At 56.5% G+C, this 17,076-nt stretch overlaps 1 protein-coding gene and 2 long non-coding RNA genes across 10 annotated transcripts in view; 2 read left to right on the top strand and 1 right to left on the bottom strand.

The window, feature by feature from the left end:
* LOC147573628 (uncharacterized) overlaps positions 1 to 5,143 on the top strand; it is a 17,685-nt gene extending 12,542 nt beyond the window's left edge. The window contains exon 4 of the long non-coding RNA XR_015244892.1: positions 4,878 to 5,143. This is a non-coding gene — a long non-coding RNA (uncharacterized LOC147573628). The remainder of the gene's footprint in view (positions 1 to 4,877) is intronic.
* LIPE (lipase E, hormone sensitive type) overlaps positions 1 to 17,076 on the bottom strand; it is an 18,794-nt gene extending 1,718 nt beyond the window's left edge. Inside the window, exons 1-8 of one of the 8 annotated variants that reach the window (XM_086689847.1) lie at positions 15,936 to 17,074; positions 7,040 to 7,572; positions 4,852 to 4,942; positions 4,584 to 4,729; positions 4,196 to 4,381; positions 3,730 to 4,024; positions 2,702 to 2,929; positions 2,311 to 2,487 (exon numbers count right to left, since the gene is read on the bottom strand). In XM_086689847.1, coding sequence (XP_086545973.1) covers positions 2,311 to 2,487; positions 2,702 to 2,929; positions 3,730 to 4,024; positions 4,196 to 4,381; positions 4,584 to 4,729; positions 4,852 to 4,942; positions 7,040 to 7,572; positions 15,936 to 16,860 — 2,581 coding nt within the window. In that variant the 5' untranslated portion in view covers positions 16,861 to 17,074. The other 7 variants (XM_086689853.1, XM_086689851.1, XM_086689850.1 and 4 more) reach the window with 7 other exon arrangements.
* The window catches only part of LOC147573624 (uncharacterized), a 116,675-nt gene continuing 114,159 nt past the window's right edge, over positions 14,561 to 17,076 (top strand). Inside the window, exon 1 of the long non-coding RNA XR_015244893.1 lies at positions 14,561 to 15,489. This is a non-coding gene — a long non-coding RNA (uncharacterized LOC147573624). The remainder of the gene's footprint in view (positions 15,490 to 17,076) is intronic.

Below are 17,076 nucleotides of genomic sequence, written 5' to 3'. Positions count from 1 at the left end.
ACGCCCCAAGCTGCAACTCCAAGGGGGAGGTGAAAGGAGTCACGTGGTTGTGGAGGTGGAGGTGTGTGTGGTGACTGGGAAGGTTAAATGCAAGTCAGTTTACCTCTGGGAGCCTCAGTTTCCTCTTCTGTACAAAGAGGCAATAAAAATAGTCCTCGCCTGTAGGGTGCCTGGGTGGCTCAGTCAGTTAAGTGACTGACTCTTGGTTTTGGCTCAGGTCATGATCACACGGTTGGTGAGATCGAGCCCCATGTGGGGCTCTGCACTGATAGCAGATCAGATTCTCTCTCTCTCTCTCCTTTCTCACTCTCTCTCTCTCTCAAAATAAATAAACTTAAAAAAAAGAGCAAAAATAGTCTTGACCTACTAGGAGGCAGTAAAGACTCAGTGGGATGAGGTACTGCTCCCCGCTGGGAGGTCATGCTGTATCATGTTTTATTACTAGGCCTGGTGCCTGGTTCCAACCACCTCCCTGACCCCAGCGTGAGGCCCAGCCAACTTGTTAGAGCCACTCAACGTGGAGGCCGTGAGCAGATCAAAATAGAGTAGTGAGCAGGCCCACATGACGTGAAAGGAGGCCGTGTTCACGAGGAGCTAAAGAGAGTCTTGGGAGCCTGTTCAGTTCCCAGGGATCCCGCACCTGTAGCCGTGTAGATCTGCTCCCCACAATTCCTTCACGTCCTTTAGTTTTACCCCTTCCTTTTGAATGGACAGGCTAGCAAGTGCCCAGATGATGCCGAGGTGCGTTTCGACCCGCGTGGTATGCCACACCTTGGCCTCAACTCCATTAATTTGAGGATCTCCATGCTGCTTGCCCCTAGGGCCGGGACCCTGCATTTTTCAGGTTTCTATTTTATTTTAGTTTTTGTCTTTATAAATCCATGAAGGCACAATGTGAGATGATATAAGAATGACTGCATAAGGGCTCTGTGACCCGGGGGGGGGGGGGGGGTCACTGGAACAGAACTACTGGCCAGAGTCACAGGGCACAGCCTGTCAGGGGTGCTGGGCTCTTCTAGGAGCACCTACTGTGTGTCAGGTTTGGGCTGGGAGCTTGGCACAAACCGGTGCGCGAAGTCCCTACAACAACCTCATGAGGCAGGTACTCTTGTGCCTCATTTCACGGAGGAGCAAAGAAAGGCTCACAGTGGACCTCGCCCCGGTCACCCAGGTCACCTAGCAAGCAGCGAGCTCCCACTACAGTGCTTGCTAGGCTGGTGCTTGTCCCTCTAGGGCCTGCACTTGTCTCCTTTACCCTACCAGGAAAGCCTCAGGGTTCAGTGGTCCCAGATCTCTTTTGTTTTTGTGTGTATTTATTTGCATCCATTTGAATATCCTAAAATTTAAAAGGTTAAAGTAAAACACATTCAATTGGAATACTTTTCTGAATAGGAATGGTATCTACTTTCAAATCTGCGCTGTTATTCAGAAAATACTGTTGGTTTGCTGGAGATAGAAAATAAGTTGAGTTGGCTATACTTTAAAATCATTAAAATGTTTAAACAAAAAAATGGTGGAAAAATTGATCCTTGGATGGAAGTGAGTTTTGGCTGCCTGAGGATCCTGCCATGCACTCAAGGCTGGGAACCTCTGCTGATCTCCCCACCCCAGGCTCCTAGGCCAGCCCCTGGAGCGAGGTATTACCCCCATGTGTCTCTGTTAAAAGTCTGGAGGGGCGCCTGGGTGGTGCAGTCGGTTAAGCGTCCGACTTCAGCCAGGTCACGATCTCATGGTCCGTGAGTTCGAGCCCCGCGTCAGGCTCTGGGCTGATGGCTCGGAGCCTGGAGCCTGTTTCCGATTCTGTGTCTCCCTCTCTCTCTGCCCCTCCCCCGTTCATGCTCTGTCTCTGTCTGTCCCATAAATAAATAAAAACGTTGAAAAAAAAAATTAAAAAAAAAAAAAAAAAGTCTGGAAAGAATCTAGGAAGGCTGGATTCCCAGCTCAAGGCCCAAGCGATTTGAGTGGCATTCTCTGGATTGAAAATCAGCACATGTGGCAGGCCTTCTGAGTCATTTCCCAGTGTTCTTTTCTGCGATGGACTGTTTGGAAAGCTAAATGCTATAGTTCTCGGGAGTTCTGAGATAACCCGGTAGACCAGAAGTCCTAGCAATTCTAGGATGTGGACCGTCATGGAAAATCAAGGCTTTGTGGTAGTTGCCAGGGATAAATAGGGGGTTAGAGCCAGAAGGTGATCTCTGCTTCCCTGAGCACCCCAGGACACAGCCCCTTTCCTCCCCTAGGACTTTTGGTGTGCCAGGCTGCCCCTGCTGCCCACCCTGAATGTGTGTGTGAGGGGAGGGCTTTACTCACCTGCCATGGGCACTGAGTTCGTGTGGGACTTGTGCCCACTCAGGTCCAGGAAGGAGTGGAGCCATGAGGAGGCACCAAGGCGGAGGTCTCGGAAGAGCAGGGCTGTGTCCCGCTGCACCAGCCCCATCATGCCCAGCGCTTTCTGGTTCGGGTCGGAGTGGTCCTCTATCTCTCCACCTGTGGAGTATATGCGGGGGGCTGAGGCCTAGTCTCAACACCCGGAACTTGAGGCATCTCTGCCCCCAGGGACCCAAGAATATCTGATGGCTTCAGTAGGGACAAGGAGACTCAGATTTCCTCTCTTCAGCCCCAGGACACTGGGCTCTAGCCCCTGTCCCTGCAGGATCCAAGCAGCCCTCCAGCCCCCCAGCTCTGTGGGTAGTGGCCTTACCAGCATAGGCGCTGACACACTTGGTGAGCACACTGAGGGGCAGCAGGGGGTCCATGAGGCTCAGAAGGCGGGAGGGAGAGGCGGTAGATTGTAGCATTGTGGCCGGGTAAGCTGCCATGATGCCATCTGGCACCCGCACCCCAAAGGCTGCTGCCCTCAGGGACATGGTAAAGCAGAGGTTCCCACCTGCGCTGTCCCCTGCGAGGCATATCCGCTCCCCTGTTGAGCCTGGGTTGGAGAGGGCTTGGTCAGCCTGGCAGGGAGGAACTCAAGCTCTGAGCCAGGAGCACTGGACTGTCAGAAGTGGGGTATGGGGGCCCCAACCCCAGAGTCTAGCCAACTGCAATTTTAGAGACTGGTAAACTGAGGCGCGGATTTGGGGCGATAGTGGACAGGGGATCAGGTGGACTGAGATGTGGAGATCGGGAAGCTCTGTGAAGCTTAAGAGGCTAGAGGTCAGAAGCAAGGAGGCCAGATGCTGGGAAAGGGGAGACCAAAGGCCCATTTAGGACAGGGGTGCAGCTGAGGCCTGGAGATGGAAGGGCAGGGTTCAGCTGACCTTGCAAAAGAGCCACATCCCTGTGCCCTGGGGCATGACCCCACCCTGCCTGGTACCTCTGAAGATGTCAGAAGCAGGAGGTCAGAGGAATGGAAGAATGGGCTGGAGCAAGGGCTAGGAGGCTGGCAGCGCAGGACAGGGGGGTGGAGAAACAGCAGGAGAAGAGAGAAGATCAGAGGTGATGGAGAAGTGGGGGGTGGGGTGGGGTGTCAGGGCTGGTAGCAGGGAGCAGGAAGCAGAAGGAGGAAGTGGTTAAGATGGAGGGTCTGGGGAGCAGTGGGGCAGGAGGGGGGCGAACAGGTAGCAGGAGTAGGAGGGTGGTAGCAGGTAGGAGAGGGGAGGCAGGGGGTGCAAGACTGAGGCCTGGGCACATACATGGCCCACTTTCCACGCAGTGTGGGGTGGGGGCTGCAGCAGGCTGGGGTGGGAGCAGGGACAGGGGTGGGTGCAGTGAGGGGCTGAGGCTCACCGAGGAGGGCGCAGTGCTTGACAGCCCAGCAGTAAGCATAGAAGCACTCCTCCAGTGCCCGGGGGAAGGGGGCCTCGGGGGCCAGGGAGTAGTCGATGGAGAGGATGGGGGTGCCCAGCTCCTGGGCCCAACTCTTGAGGTAGGGCTCGTGGGATTTGGAAGTCTGGGCCACGAAGCCGCCGCCATGGATGTGCACCACCAGGGACTGTGAACGGGGAGCCTGCTGGGGGCGTGGCCGCAGCTCCAGGCTCCGGGGACCCTCGGACTTCACCAGGCTGTTGAGCTCCTCGCTGTCCTGGGGGGTGAGGGAGGAGGATGTGGGTGAGGCTGGGGCGGCCCATCTAGGCCTCACCCACCAAGGGGGTGTGCTCAGAGAAACAGGATAGGGGGGCAGGTGTAAGCAGTGAAAGGTGGGAGGGCATCTGGGGAGGGGGCTGCCTGTGCTCCTTGGCTCTGTATCTCCTACCTGTCCTTCACGTAGGTCATAGGAGATGAGCCTGACAAGGACCGGCCCTGGGCCCGTGTGCGCCAGCGGGGGTGAGATGGTGACTGTGAGCTTGGGGTCAGCAGTCAGCGGCATTTCAAAGGCCTCTGGTGGCAGACTGAGCAGGCGGCTTACTCTCACGGTGGTGGATGTCATGTTCGCTAGAGACTGGCGGGAGGAGACAGGAGGGGCACTGGGGAGAAGCTGCTTGCAGGGGTTCCTCTCATGCCTCCCCTCTGATCCCCACCCTCATCCCATCCTTTCCATCACATCACATCCCAGGCTTAGAGCCCTGCAGAGGCCTGATGTGACCTGGGATGGGTCTCTGGGCCCCAGTGTGCCGTGTGCCCATCTTATAACAGGTGCTCACCGAGAGCACCTCTATTTCAGTGATGTTCCAGAAGGCTTTCCAGAAGTGCACATCTAGGTTCTGTATGATCCGCTCAAACTCAGCCCCGCGTAGCTCTGGGTCGATGGCGAAGCGGCCGCTGGTGAAGAGGGAGCTGGCTGTCACACCTAGGGGTTGGGAGAGGTGTCAGGGAGCCTGGCGGGAAGGGGGCAGTTAGGGGTAGAAGTGGAAGCAGGAGGAGGGACGGGGAGGGAGGCGAGGCTGCAGGCAGGGTCCGGCCAGGACTCACCAAGGCCTGTTTCCTTGCGCTTATAGTGCTCCCCGAAGGACACCAGCCCGATGGAGATGGTCTGCAGGAATGGCCGGATGGCGGGCGTGAACTGTGGAGAGATGCCGCTGTGTCACCCACTGCCCAGGAGGGACCGGAGGCAGGCAGGAGTGAGGGGCAGAGACGTGGTTTGGGGGGAGGCGTGGTCATTCAACACACATTTAGTGAGCTCCAGTACTGCTCTAGGTGCCTTCACGGAGCTGATGTCAAAGAGAAGGCTGACAATAAGCAAATAAAGGCATATGTTTTATGATGTTATGTTTAATGACTAATGCTTTGAAAAGACAGTAGGTGGAGGGGACATGGAGTGATGACTAGGGTATCTAGGAGGGCACTTGAGAAGGGATCCAGAGGAAGTGGGGGAATGCTGTTCCCTGCAGGGGACACGGCAAGTGCAAAGGCTCTGAGGCTGTCTGTGCTTGGCGTGGATAACACGTGTCGCTGGAGCAGAGTGAACCAGGGGAGAGGGGCAGTGGCTGAGGTCAGAGAAGCAAAGGAGGCTCACTTAGGGCTTAAGGAATTTGTATTTATTCCAGATGTGGGTGGAGCCATAGAGGGCTGGGAGTAAGGTGATGCAGGGATTTCCTGAAAGTCAGCAAGGACAGAGAGGAGGCCAGGCAGATGGGAACCAGTTCCTGGGCAGGAGGAAGACAGACAGGAGATGGTCAGAGACAGAAAGGGCCAGAGATCTTGAGGCAGAAAGACAGCCAAATGGAGAATGCGTCTGAGAGAGGAGCTGGGCAGCCAAGACAAGATGGGGGTGGGGGTGGCTGGGTACAAGATCAGAGGGAAAAAAGCCACAGGAAGCTGGGCAAGGGGCCAGCAGGGTTCTTTTGTTCATTTAACAAATATTGGCCTATATCCTACTGTGTGCTAAGTACTTGAACAGGAGCTGAACAAGAGCCACACAGGAGGCCTCTGTCCTGCTGGGCTGACATTTTATAGCGGGGGAGCTGTCCTGTAGCACAGCAGCTGGGCCCTTAGAGAATAGCTGTCAGGCATGACCTTGCCCCTGGCCAGGGGCCCAGTGGGCCAGAGGGCACAGTGGTGCCTGGCCATTGTGGCTGGAATGCTGACTTGTGTGGCCCCAGGGTTTCTCTCCCGTGACTCCAAGGTCCTGGCTGGGACACAGGGAGGAGCCAGCTGGCTCAGCTGGGCTGATCAATATTTGTGGGGTCAGTTTAGGTGAAAGGAATTTCCTAGGAACACCCAGGCCGGGCTGGTGAGGACAGGCCGCCCTGTGGGGAAGCGTGGAAAGATGGGGTGGGATGAAGGCTGAGGGTCGGCCAAGATCAGCTGGGGAGCTGCAGGTTTGGGGGAGGCACAGAGAGGATCTGAAGGATCTGGAGGCTGAGGGACCCTGTACTGACCTCACACAGTAGCAAGTTGTTCTTGAGCCCCAAGGACCCCCAATTCTCAGTCCCCAAACTACTTTTCCTATGAGTCTAAAGGCTCCCAGGCTGCCTTCCTGTCAGTGCAGAGATGAGTGGTATCTCCCTGGGGGTGGTTGGGGTGGGCAGAGGGTGGGAGAAGACCTGGGAGTTAGGGCCCTGGTTCAGGGAGGAGAGATCTTCCTTGCTGTCACCAACTTAGATGTGCTCCTCGGCCTTCCCCGTGGCCTAAAAATCCTGATTCTACAGCTCCTTAGGTGAGCCAAAAAGCCCAGGCCAACCAGGGTCCAGCTGAACAGCTGTGACGAGGGCCCCTCGAGCCTCTGTAAAATGGGAGCTAGCGTGCTTCCTCCTTCCTGCCCCAGCCTCCAGTGGGGATGACTGAACGGGGTGTGCTCTTATAAATAGGCCTTTGAGAACATTATTAACTACCTTTCTAAGGAGTCTCAAATGATTTCAGGGGCCAGATAGGTCATAGAAAAGAGTGAACGAATCTCCTGAGTTTGGGACAATAGAGAGCAGTGGGGATCCTGGTGCAAAAAGCTATGTGAGTTAAAGATTTCTTACCGCACGATGGAATTGGCCCGGGGGCCACAAGTTTGAGACCCCCAGTGCCGTTGTCCGAGCCCTAGACAGTGTCCCCATTCTGAATCTACTATTTCCAGAACCCAGTAATACTGACCACTGTGGGTATCGAACTATGCCATTGGGCCAGGTCAGGGGCCTGTGGGCCCAGAGGAACAGGGCAGGGAGCTCACCTGGAAGCCCAGGCAGCGGCCATAGAAGCAGCCCTTATGCAGAGTGACGTACTCGCGCAGGAAGTCAGCAGTGAGCCCCTCGTCGCCCTCAAAGAAGAGTCCCCCGGGCTGGTTGGTGGCCAGCAGGTGCTGGGCATAGTAGGCTAGGGCCCGGAGCTGGGTGAGGGCAGCCAGGTAGGCCTCGAGTTCTGCTAGGTTGTGGCTGGTGCGGAAGAAGATGCTGCGGCGGTTGGAGGCCACGTAGCGCGATTTGTGTAGCAGGTGCGCCAGGCAGCAGCGGGCTGTGTGCACCAGGCTCCGGTACCCATTGGCTGGCGTCTCTGCGTCCAGGTCAAAGAGGTGTGCCACGCTCAGCAGGCGGCCCAGGGCTGGCTCCAGCCCCAGCGCCTGCTCCCGGATGCCCGCAAAGACTCCCGACAGCCGTCTTGCTGTTCCAGGGCCCTGGCTCGAGAAGAAGGCCATGTTGTCTTCCGCCAGAGTCACCAGCGACTGTGTCATCGTGTGCAGGTCCATGCTGTGCGTGAGCCGTGAGGCTGTGGGCCAGTTGGGAGGCCCGATTAGGCAGGGCTGGACCACCCCTCCTCCCTCGGACCCAAGGGTGGAGTCGGGGGCCCCATCCCCTTCTTTTTCAGGCCCCCTTCCCGCCTCCTTCTCAGGCCCCAGGCATCACCCATAGACCCTTCCCTTCCACCAATATTTGAGAGAGCTCAGCCCTCTGTCCCCCCATCTACCTGGTGGTGTCCCAGGACCTTGGTATCAAGCCCAATTCTCTTCCTGAACCCAGTTCATAATTCTAGCCTTACCTGTAGCTGAGGAGTCACTCCTGCCCCCTCCTGGTGCCTCAAGTCTGGCTGCCTCTCTGTTCCTCTGTGGGATATCCACAACTTGGTCCCGCTCCTCCCCAGCTGGGTCCCCTGGCCTCCAGTCCTCTCCGCTTGGCTTAGATTTCATGGGCCAACCCCACTCCCCTGCCTGGAACAGCAGTACTCACCGGTGCCATTAGCTTTGGGCCCACTCTGTGCCAGGCCTGCTCTTACTTTCTGTGTGTGTGCTCATTTAGTGCTTGTTAACCCTGAGACCCAGACTGCCTCCATTTGCGTTTCAAGTATTATTGGTAGCATCCCCATTTTACAAAGAAACCGAGACTCAGAGGTGTTCAGCAAGGAGCTGAAGCTTGCATTGAAAGTGGCAGCACAGAATTCAAACCCAGATCTCTGGGTGGAGGGCCTTTACTTACACTGGTCTCCTTCCCAGGGCTCTGGAGGCTGGGCCTTTAGTTATGGCCCTCAAAAACTTGCCCTGGCGCCTGGTGGCTCAGTCGGTTAAGCATCCGACTTCAGCTCAGGTCAGGATCTCAAAGTCTATGAGTTTGAGCCCAGCATCGGGCTCTGTGCTGACAGCTCGGAGCCTGGAGCCTGCTTCAGATTCTATGTCTCCCTCCTCTCTGCCCCTCCCCTGCTTGCACTCTGTCTCTCTCTCTCTCTCAAAATAAATAAATGTTTAAAAAAATAAGAAAAAAACCCGAACCTTGCCCTGGACCAGGTCCGACTCCCCACACTTCAGGATCCCTGGTGATTTTCCCTCTGGGACCCCTGTACTGTCACTCAGGCCCTGGACAACTACTTTTGTCCCCTTTGGTGGAAATGGTGCCCTCTGCTCCAGAGATTTCCTTCCTGAAGCCCACTCAGCACCTTGCCTGGCTTCTGGGTGGATGGCCCCCTCCGCTCCCAGAAGAAGGTGTCTCCCCTCCATTCCAGGCCCTGGAGTTTTACGGTGGCCATTCCTGTCTCTCAGCAGGAGGGTACACTCACCCCTCCCAGACCTCTTCTGAGCTCCCCCAAGCTGAGCTGCCGGCTGGGCCCCACGGACTGTGGCTAGTGCCAGTAGCTGCCTGGGGCGATAAACTGGGGAGAGGCCAAGCCTTCCTAGGGTGTGGCCACTTGCTCCACCTCCCATCCAGAAGGGACAGTGAGACCACGTGCTGTAAACACAGCAGGGAGCCCAACTCCCTGTCCCCTCTGCTTGTTCCCAGGCCCAGCTCAAATGGGAGTCCTTGTCCCAGGCTCCTCTGCCTTGGAGACCAGGAGTCCAGGCCCCAGCCCCTCCTCCCTTGGACCCAGGAGTCCACACACCCAACCCCCTCAACAGTTAGAAACTGAGTTATCTAGCTTGTCAACCCTCTTCTCTCTTAGGAGCCAGGAGTTTTTGCCACAGTCCTGAACAAGCTGACCCCTCTCACCCAGCTAGGCGGCCCTCCCTCTCCCCAGGGTGGATTCAGGGAGCAAAGGCCCAGTGATCTCAGCAATCACCCCCCAGGCTGGCCCTGGCACAGCCGGCCCTGGCACAGCCGGCCCCGGCTGCTGGGGGGAGACATAGGGTAGCCGGCTCTGCCTGGCACTCCGGAGAGGACAAAAGCCGATTAAGGGCAGTGCCAAGCTCAGCTGGGGGTTCTGCGCCATAGGTCCTACTGTGTGGTGTTCCACACCTGCCACTTCCCCTTCACAGGCCATCCTGCTGTGACTGTCATTCCTACTTCACATATGGGAGGCTGAGGCTCCAAGAAATACTTTACCTATCTTATTTCCTGTGCTCCTTGCCTGGCCAGCTCTTTCCGGCCCTTCAGGCCTCAGCTTGCCACATCCTCAAAGAGGACGTTCCTCCCCAACTACGATACACGCCCCCATCATTACTTTCTGCCATCATACCTGTTTTTCTGCCTAGGATTTACACATTTGCAATTATACATGTTTGTTTACTCATGTTTGTTGTCTCCCCCCAGGCAAGAACCAGACTTCACAGAGCTGTGAAGCTTATATTGTAGAGGTGGACCTCTTTAGAAAAAAAAAAAATAGAAAATCACAAACACAAACTTAGATAGAGGGCTCTGAAGGGGTCTGCACAAACGAGAGGCCTTGAGGGCTCAGTGACACTTGCTTGGATGTAGGTGAACCCTGGGTCTCTCCTCCTTGATTATCATCCCCACCGGGGCAGGGGATGGCCCCAGGGCTCATCATGGGGGTCTGGTGCATAGTAGGGAAGAAAGTCAAAGTGGGGGCAGAAGCAGGTGAATCGGAGCTTGGGAGAGGACCACCCTTCCCAGGGCAGACAACCAGATGGACAGAGGCCTCTGGAGATGGTTCTAAGCTTGGTGGCCAGGTGAGCGGGGATGAGCCTCGATGAGCGGTGGGAAGAAGGCTGAGTCCCAGGCCCTCCGGACTCCAGGGCCCTGCCCTTCGCCCCATTCTAGGCAGCTCCCTGGGGGCTAAGCTGGGTGGAACCAGGAGGACGGGATGTTGAGGTTGCCAGAAACTTGCCAAGAATCTCAGGCAGAGGGCACTGGGGCAGAGGCAGGGGAACATGGCCTGCCTGTGGGTACCGACTGGGTCAGAAGTAGGACTGAGGAGTTCTGCTGCCTGGGCACCAGCCCTTTGCCCCAAAGAGCCACAGGACAGCTGGACCCAGCCTGGATTTGGGCCCCCAGGGACTGAGCAGCGGTGAGAAGCGTGGTAGAGAAGGAAGCTCGGGGAGGATGGAGGAGGAAGGGCCAGGTCTGAGGCCTGGATGGGGCAAGGGCTTCTGGAGGGGAGAGGCCTGCAGGGCACATGCTGGGTTGGGGGGCAGCAAGTATAGCCTGACCGCTGTGCGCCAGGCACGGTTCTCCGTGTGCTTTTCAGGAAGTGACACATTTCATTCTCTGCACAACCCATGGTGTAGGGACCATTATAGCCCCTTTACGGCAGATGAGAAAACAGAGATGCAGAGAAGGCCATGACCGCCCACGGTCACAGGGCCAGCAAAGATGGCTCAGCTTGTCTCTTCAGAGTGTGTGTTTCTCCTCTCTGTCGTGTCTCAGCTGGCCACCTTCTGGGTGGTCAGGTGTGAGTGTGTCTTTGAGGCTCAGACAGATGCACATATGTATGTCCATACACGTATGTCATGCTTAGGGTTTGCCTGGCCTGTGTTCGTGGATGGGCACGATGTGTTGATGTTTTTCCCAGTCTGTGTGTTTTTATGTTTCTCAGTATGTCTGAAGGCATGTTTGTATGTATGTGTCATGGCCCATGTTTCTTAGCCCCAGAGTTTATCTGTGTCTGCATTTTTCTTGGCCTGTGGGATTGCATGGGCAAGTGTCTGTATATGTATAGATGTATATACTCATATTTGTGTGCGTCCTGGTGTGTGTGTGTGTGTGTGTGTGTGTGGCCACTTCCCACTCCTATCCAATGCATCACGAAGTCCTGTCCACTCTGCCCCTCTAGAAACCTCTGGAATCTAGCCTTTCTCCCACCTTCATGGACCCCTCACCTAGATGTTTATAACAAGTCTTTGTGTGTCTCTGATTTTGCCCTCTTCAGTCTCTTCTCCACATAGAATCCAGAGGATCTTTCTAGGACTTCAATCTGGGCACATACTCCTAACCTTGCAACACCCCCACCCTTGCTGTCAGGATAAAGCCCCAAATCCTGGACACAGCCTCCCAAACCAGGTGCCATCTGGGCCCTCTGCCCACCCAGCCCCCACTTCCTCCCTCCCTTGCTGAGCTCTCTCTGTGCTGTAATGAGCCACTTCATTGGGCCTCAAGGTCTCTGCCTGTGCTGTCCCCTTGGCCTCCCTGCCCCTCTTGCCCACAGTCAACACTTCTCATCCTTGGGTCCAATGTCACCTTCCTGGGAAGCCTCCCTCTCACATTTTCTCAGCACTTTCCCTCTTGTATTTGCCACAGTTTATAATTATATATGATTTGTGGGATTATTTGATTAATGTCTGTGTCCCCAGCTCAAATGTGAGTCTGTCCTCACCACTGAGAGCCCAGGCCTGACATAAGTAAACATTCAGTGAATGTCTGTTGAATGAATCTATGTGATTGGAGCTTTTGGGGTCCATAATCAAGGTTGGGGCACGGAGCAGTTTTGAGTTCACACACCCCTGCCCTCAGGAAGCTGGGCTGGCCATCCCTCTATCTCACTGGCCAGATAAGGAAGCCCAGGTGACCTTGCTTCTTCAGAGTCTCAGTTTTGTCACCTCAGAAATGGGGTGATCATAATGACACTAGAACCATTGATTACTGGCAAGATCAAACTGATGACTAGGATTGCTCCAGCCAGCCTGGATGCCCTCAGGGCGGGGGCGGGGTCTGATTCATCCTACTGAGGCCTGGCACCAGGGCAGATCCTCAGGAAATGACAGGTGACTCTCAGGGCTTGTGGAATGAGCCTTTGTGGGAATAAGGGCCTTTGGGTTTGTGAGTAGGACTGGCTCAGCCCTGTGCAAGGTGCCCTACCCAGGAGGATTCTGACTCCTCACAACAACCCTCAAGGCAGCACGATTATTATTATCCCAGTGTTACAGTTCACACATTCCTTCACTTCAATAAATATTTCAGTGCCTCTGTGACTGGGATATCAGGCTATGAAAGTGCAGGTAAACAAGGCAGGTACAGTCCCCCTCTTAGGGAACTCACTGTGTAATGGGGAGTAACAGTAATAATAACCTCCACCTCTCATGCATGCTTGCTGTGTGCCAGTGCCAAATGTGCCACACTCATTCAAACCTCACAACCACCCTTACCAGTCAGGGAGTCCTATCACTGTGTCCATTTTATAGCTCAGAAAGTTGAAACAGAAAGAGGAAGCCTGTTGCCCAGCACCACAGTTTATGACTCCAGGAACCAAGCCTCCAAAGCCCATGTTCTTAACTTTGGTCTGTACTGCCTCTGGGCACACCATCCTGCTTGTGAGGCTATGTCTGGCATTGTGACAGTGAATGCCCTCAGGTCCCAATCTGAGCTCCTAGCCTGTCTGAGTCTGTGCAGGTGTGTGCTTGTGTAGCCAACTCTAGTCCTGTCCTTGGTTAATGATGTAGCCTAGGGGCAGTCTGGGGTCTCCAGGCTTTGGGGCTATGTCAGTTTCTTCCCTTCACAGGAACTTCCCCTAGGTCCTCATTCGGATTCACAAATACTCATAACCTAGCAAGGACTTAATGTGTGCCCCTGCCTGAGGCTTTCAGCATCTCTGTTGGTCTGTCAGTCTTTCTCCAGCTTGCTGAGATCTGTAAATACTGTGACACCTCAGGAACCTAGTTGACAGCCCTCCTTTCTTTGTCCCAGGGAGGGTGTGGCAGTCTGAAGTCTACCCGGGGACCCCTAGTCCTAGAAGGAGTGGCGGTCAGGAAGTTAGACCCCAGTGGTGCTGGGCTGAAGCAGGTGGGCTGACAAGGAATGGGTGCACCGATTGAATGAAGGATGTCAGGATGGACTGTTTTGAGCCGTACTGGCCCTGGGTCATTTCCCACTATCGGGCATCCCTTCCTCCTACCTTTCCCGGACTCACCCCTAAACCTCCTCTTTGGGCAACAGTTTCTAAGCGTCTCCATTATCCTCTGAGTGCTGGGGACCTGAAAATAGGCGCTTGAACCATTCCCTGGTAGGAAACACTGAGGCCAGGTCACACAGCGAGTACGGAGCCAGACCGGGAACCCTGGTCTAGGGGATCGCATTCTGGACACTCTTTCCAAGACGGTACTGGGGCATCCGGTAGTCTTTATGCTGAGGGTAATATTCCGCTCCCACATCACCCATTTTCACGATGGATCATCCCCGCACCCCCTCGCAGGGCGGCAGTGGGCCAGCCCACGGGCTCCCCCACTTCTTGGGACAGTGGGTCAGTCCACTCAGTCCCCAGTTTCCTCGCAGGAGGTCCAAGGTTCCTTCGGTTCTGCAGCCGGCCCCCGCGCGCTCACCTTTGGTTTTGCCTTTTCGCCACCGCCGGCGGCTACGACTCTTGGACTCGTCTTTGGCTCTCTTCGAGGCCGGGGCCCCAGCCGCCCTGGAGGGCCCCGTTCCCCAAACTGACTCCATCAATTTTCCGCCGTCCCCGCGTTGGGGCCGCTTCCAGCCGCTAGGCCCCGCCCCGAGTGCCAATCCTTGCCGCACACCACCACCGGGCCCCCATACCACCCAATCCTGGGCTTGGTCCCCTCTGGGTCCCGCCCTCTGAGCAATAGGGGCCTCACTCCACAGCCGGGTCCCGCCCTCAACCTCTGGGGCCTAAAGCCTGGCCCCGCCCCTTCACGCGCTTTAAAGGGCCCGTGACCAACGAAAATGCAGCCCTAGAGGCGGCGAAAAGTGTCCCCCGGGCAAGACTAGTTGGGAGAACTGCGGGAGTACACCCCAGAAGGGAAGCTCCGATCTTCTCTCGTGCTGGTTCGCAGCCTCGCTTCCCCACTCACCTTCCCACGTAGGGATCCCCTAGAACGCGACCCGGCCCACCTGCTGCAGGGGGAAAGCGGGGCGCCGCAGAGCCTCCGCCTGGTGGGGCGGGGCCGGACAGGTCCCCAGGCAATTCAAAGCCGGGGCGGGGCGCCAGCACTGGAGGCGTGGCTCTGCCTGTGAGCCGTTTGAGAAGGAAGCCCCGCCTTCTTCCTGCCCCCCTGTCTCCTATTGCTCTTTTTCTGGGGGTTTTCTCTGCCTTCTCCCTCTTCCAGAGAACGGAAGGGCGGGGGGGAAGGAGAATGCTCGGCGCCTGCGCACTAGCCGGAAGCCGCTGACGGGCCCGCCGCAAGCGGCGGTAGAGGCCCCCACGCGTGCCTGGGGAATGGCGGGAAGCCGAAGAGGCTCGAGGCTCGGACATGCGCACACAGTCAACTGCCTACCGGGTGCGCGAGAAGCCCCCTTGTCTTGTGTGAGGAGGGCGTCCCCTGAGACTGGGTTCTGGAGCCTAGAGAAACAGCTCTAAATTCTCAGCGACAGAAAAAGCAGACCTCAAACCCTCCCTTTCCATCCTGCTCTTCCTCCTCTCCCTCCTAGAGCACAGGACCAGCTGTGGCCCTGAGAGACACCCTTTTCTCAGCCCTCAGAGAGACGGTCCAGCCTTTCCAGGAGGGATAGACCTCTGGGCTGAGGCCACCATGGCCGGCCCTTCGGACTACTTGGCCCTCACGGGAGCCCCCAGCTTCTGGATTGGGGCTGCACGGCCTCCCCTCAGGCTGCTTCAACAAGTAGCCCCTCATTCCATGGATGAGACTCGCCTGCCCGCTCCGGCCTGACCGGATCGGGGCCTGAGCGCCGAGGAGCTGGAACCCCCTCCGCCCCACCCCAGGGGCACGGCCGCCTGCGTCAGAGGAGGGGGCAGTGATGGCGGCCGGCGGAGCCTGGGGCCCAGCCGCCTCCGATACGGCTCCACGCAACTCTCCCTTCATCCAGCCTTAACCTTGCCCGGGACTTCGGCAGACCGCGCAGCCCCTCTCCCACGGCCCAGTTCCTCTCCCACGGCACCCTTCCTGAGAACATAACCTCCAGGCCATCGAGCCCAGCTGAACTCCGCCTCTCGGGGTGAGGGGGACGGCCTGGCAGAGGAGCGGGTGCCTTCCTGCCCGCCCGTGGCCGACCTGGAGAGCTCAAATATAGCCGAGGCAGGTATTTTCCACCTAGTGGGCATGGAAAGGCCACGGGGGTAAGTGTCCATGTGCAGCACGGTGTGGCGGGGGCCTAAGGGCTGTGTTTGGGCACCGATGGCTGAATACTGGCAGGGAGGCGGCTTCTCTATTTCCTGGCCCCTGGCCCAGAGCCCTGTCCCGCTTCTGTCTCATTTCCTCCCAGATCGTCCTTGGAGAGGTAGCCTAGTGCAGGGGAAGAAGTCACACCCTGGCTTTGCCACTCCCCATCTGCCCGCCTCCTGCAAGGGCCTTTGCATCTCCACGCCTGAGCTGCCTCCTGCAAGGGCCTTTGCATCTCCACGCCTGAGCTTCCTCATCTATCGGGTGGGGCTCTTGATCTTTGTCTGGAGGGACTGTTGAGGGATCCCCTGAGCCAACCGGACATACTGGCCATCCTTAGTTACTCCTGACTGAATGAATGACCATCCCTGGGAGGCTCTGGTTCCTCCGGCCTTAAACTCACCTGTGTCCCTGGGATTCTGGCTGGTGGTTTTCTTCCCGTGTGCTGTTTTCCCACCATATCCTGATGCTACTTCATGCTTCCCCTTGAAGGTCAGCTTCGTTCCCAGGGCCACTGTTCTACACCTTTTGGCTGGTAGATTGCTCTGTACTGGAGACCCCAAATCTGATTCTAAGTCAGAATCGGTGACACAGTCAAAAGATGTCCTCCATTCTGAGGCTGGTTGCTGTGTGGATAGTTGGTGCAGTTTTGATAGAAATCTCCAGTCGGTTGAAGATCTCTCTTGGGATCTGGCCCCTTGGGCTGGATCTGTTTGCTGGGCTGTAGGGTCTGACTGTTCTGGTCTCTCTTGGGGTATAGATTCAGTCTGGGCAGGTGATTCATTTTTGGGTCCAGGTGTAGGCTGGGCTGGAGGTGTTGATCCAGCTTCTTGTTGCTCTGGAGGTTGCTCTACTGAACCAGGTACTGGCTCGGCTACATGTGCCCCTCTCAATTCTGCCTCCTGTTGAGTTTCAGATTCTTTTTGTGGCCCAGGTCCTTGTTGTGAGGCAGCTTGCTGTTGAGTGAAGGGCACCCTGTGAATGCAAGGTGACTGCTGTGGTGCAGGTTCCTGTGGGGCAAGCAGTTCCTGCCACAAAGCAGAATTTTGTTGGATGCTAGGTCTGTGCTGCTCTTCAGCTTCACGTTGGGCAAGGGGCCCTTGCTGAGTGAGGGGTCTTTGCTGTGGAGCAGGGTCCTGTTGAGTATTGGGTTCCTGATGAGTCTTAGATTCTGGCTGGGCTGTGGCTGTCGCTTTTGGCCCAGGCTCTGTCTGGGTGATAGGTGTCTGGGGTGGCTTAGGCTCCCAGTCAGGACTAGATACTGACTTGGAACCTGGCTTTACTGTTGTTATTTCCCTCTCGGGAGATGTTGATTTCCCAGGTTTCATCCTTCTGGCCCCTCCGCCCCCCAGGCCTCCTTTGTTACAGATTCCTCATTGATTCTTCATGATGGCATCTCCCTTTGGATCCCACTCCTTCGTCCTGGCATCCCTGGTCTTCCTTTTTAAGGCAGTTGGCAAGTGGCACTGCTGACCTCCACTCCTGTGCCAAGTGATGCACTTCTGTGCCTCTTGCTGTGGGAGGAGGGATTAGGAACAGGGGGA

This window comes from Puma concolor, chromosome E2, assembly GCF_028749965.1.
Source record: "Puma concolor isolate L17-30 chromosome E2, mPumCon1.1.hap2, whole genome shotgun sequence".
In the NCBI taxonomy this organism is placed as follows: domain Eukaryota; kingdom Metazoa; phylum Chordata; class Mammalia; order Carnivora; family Felidae; genus Puma; species Puma concolor.
This window is presented reverse-complemented; position numbering and strand designations above follow the sequence as displayed.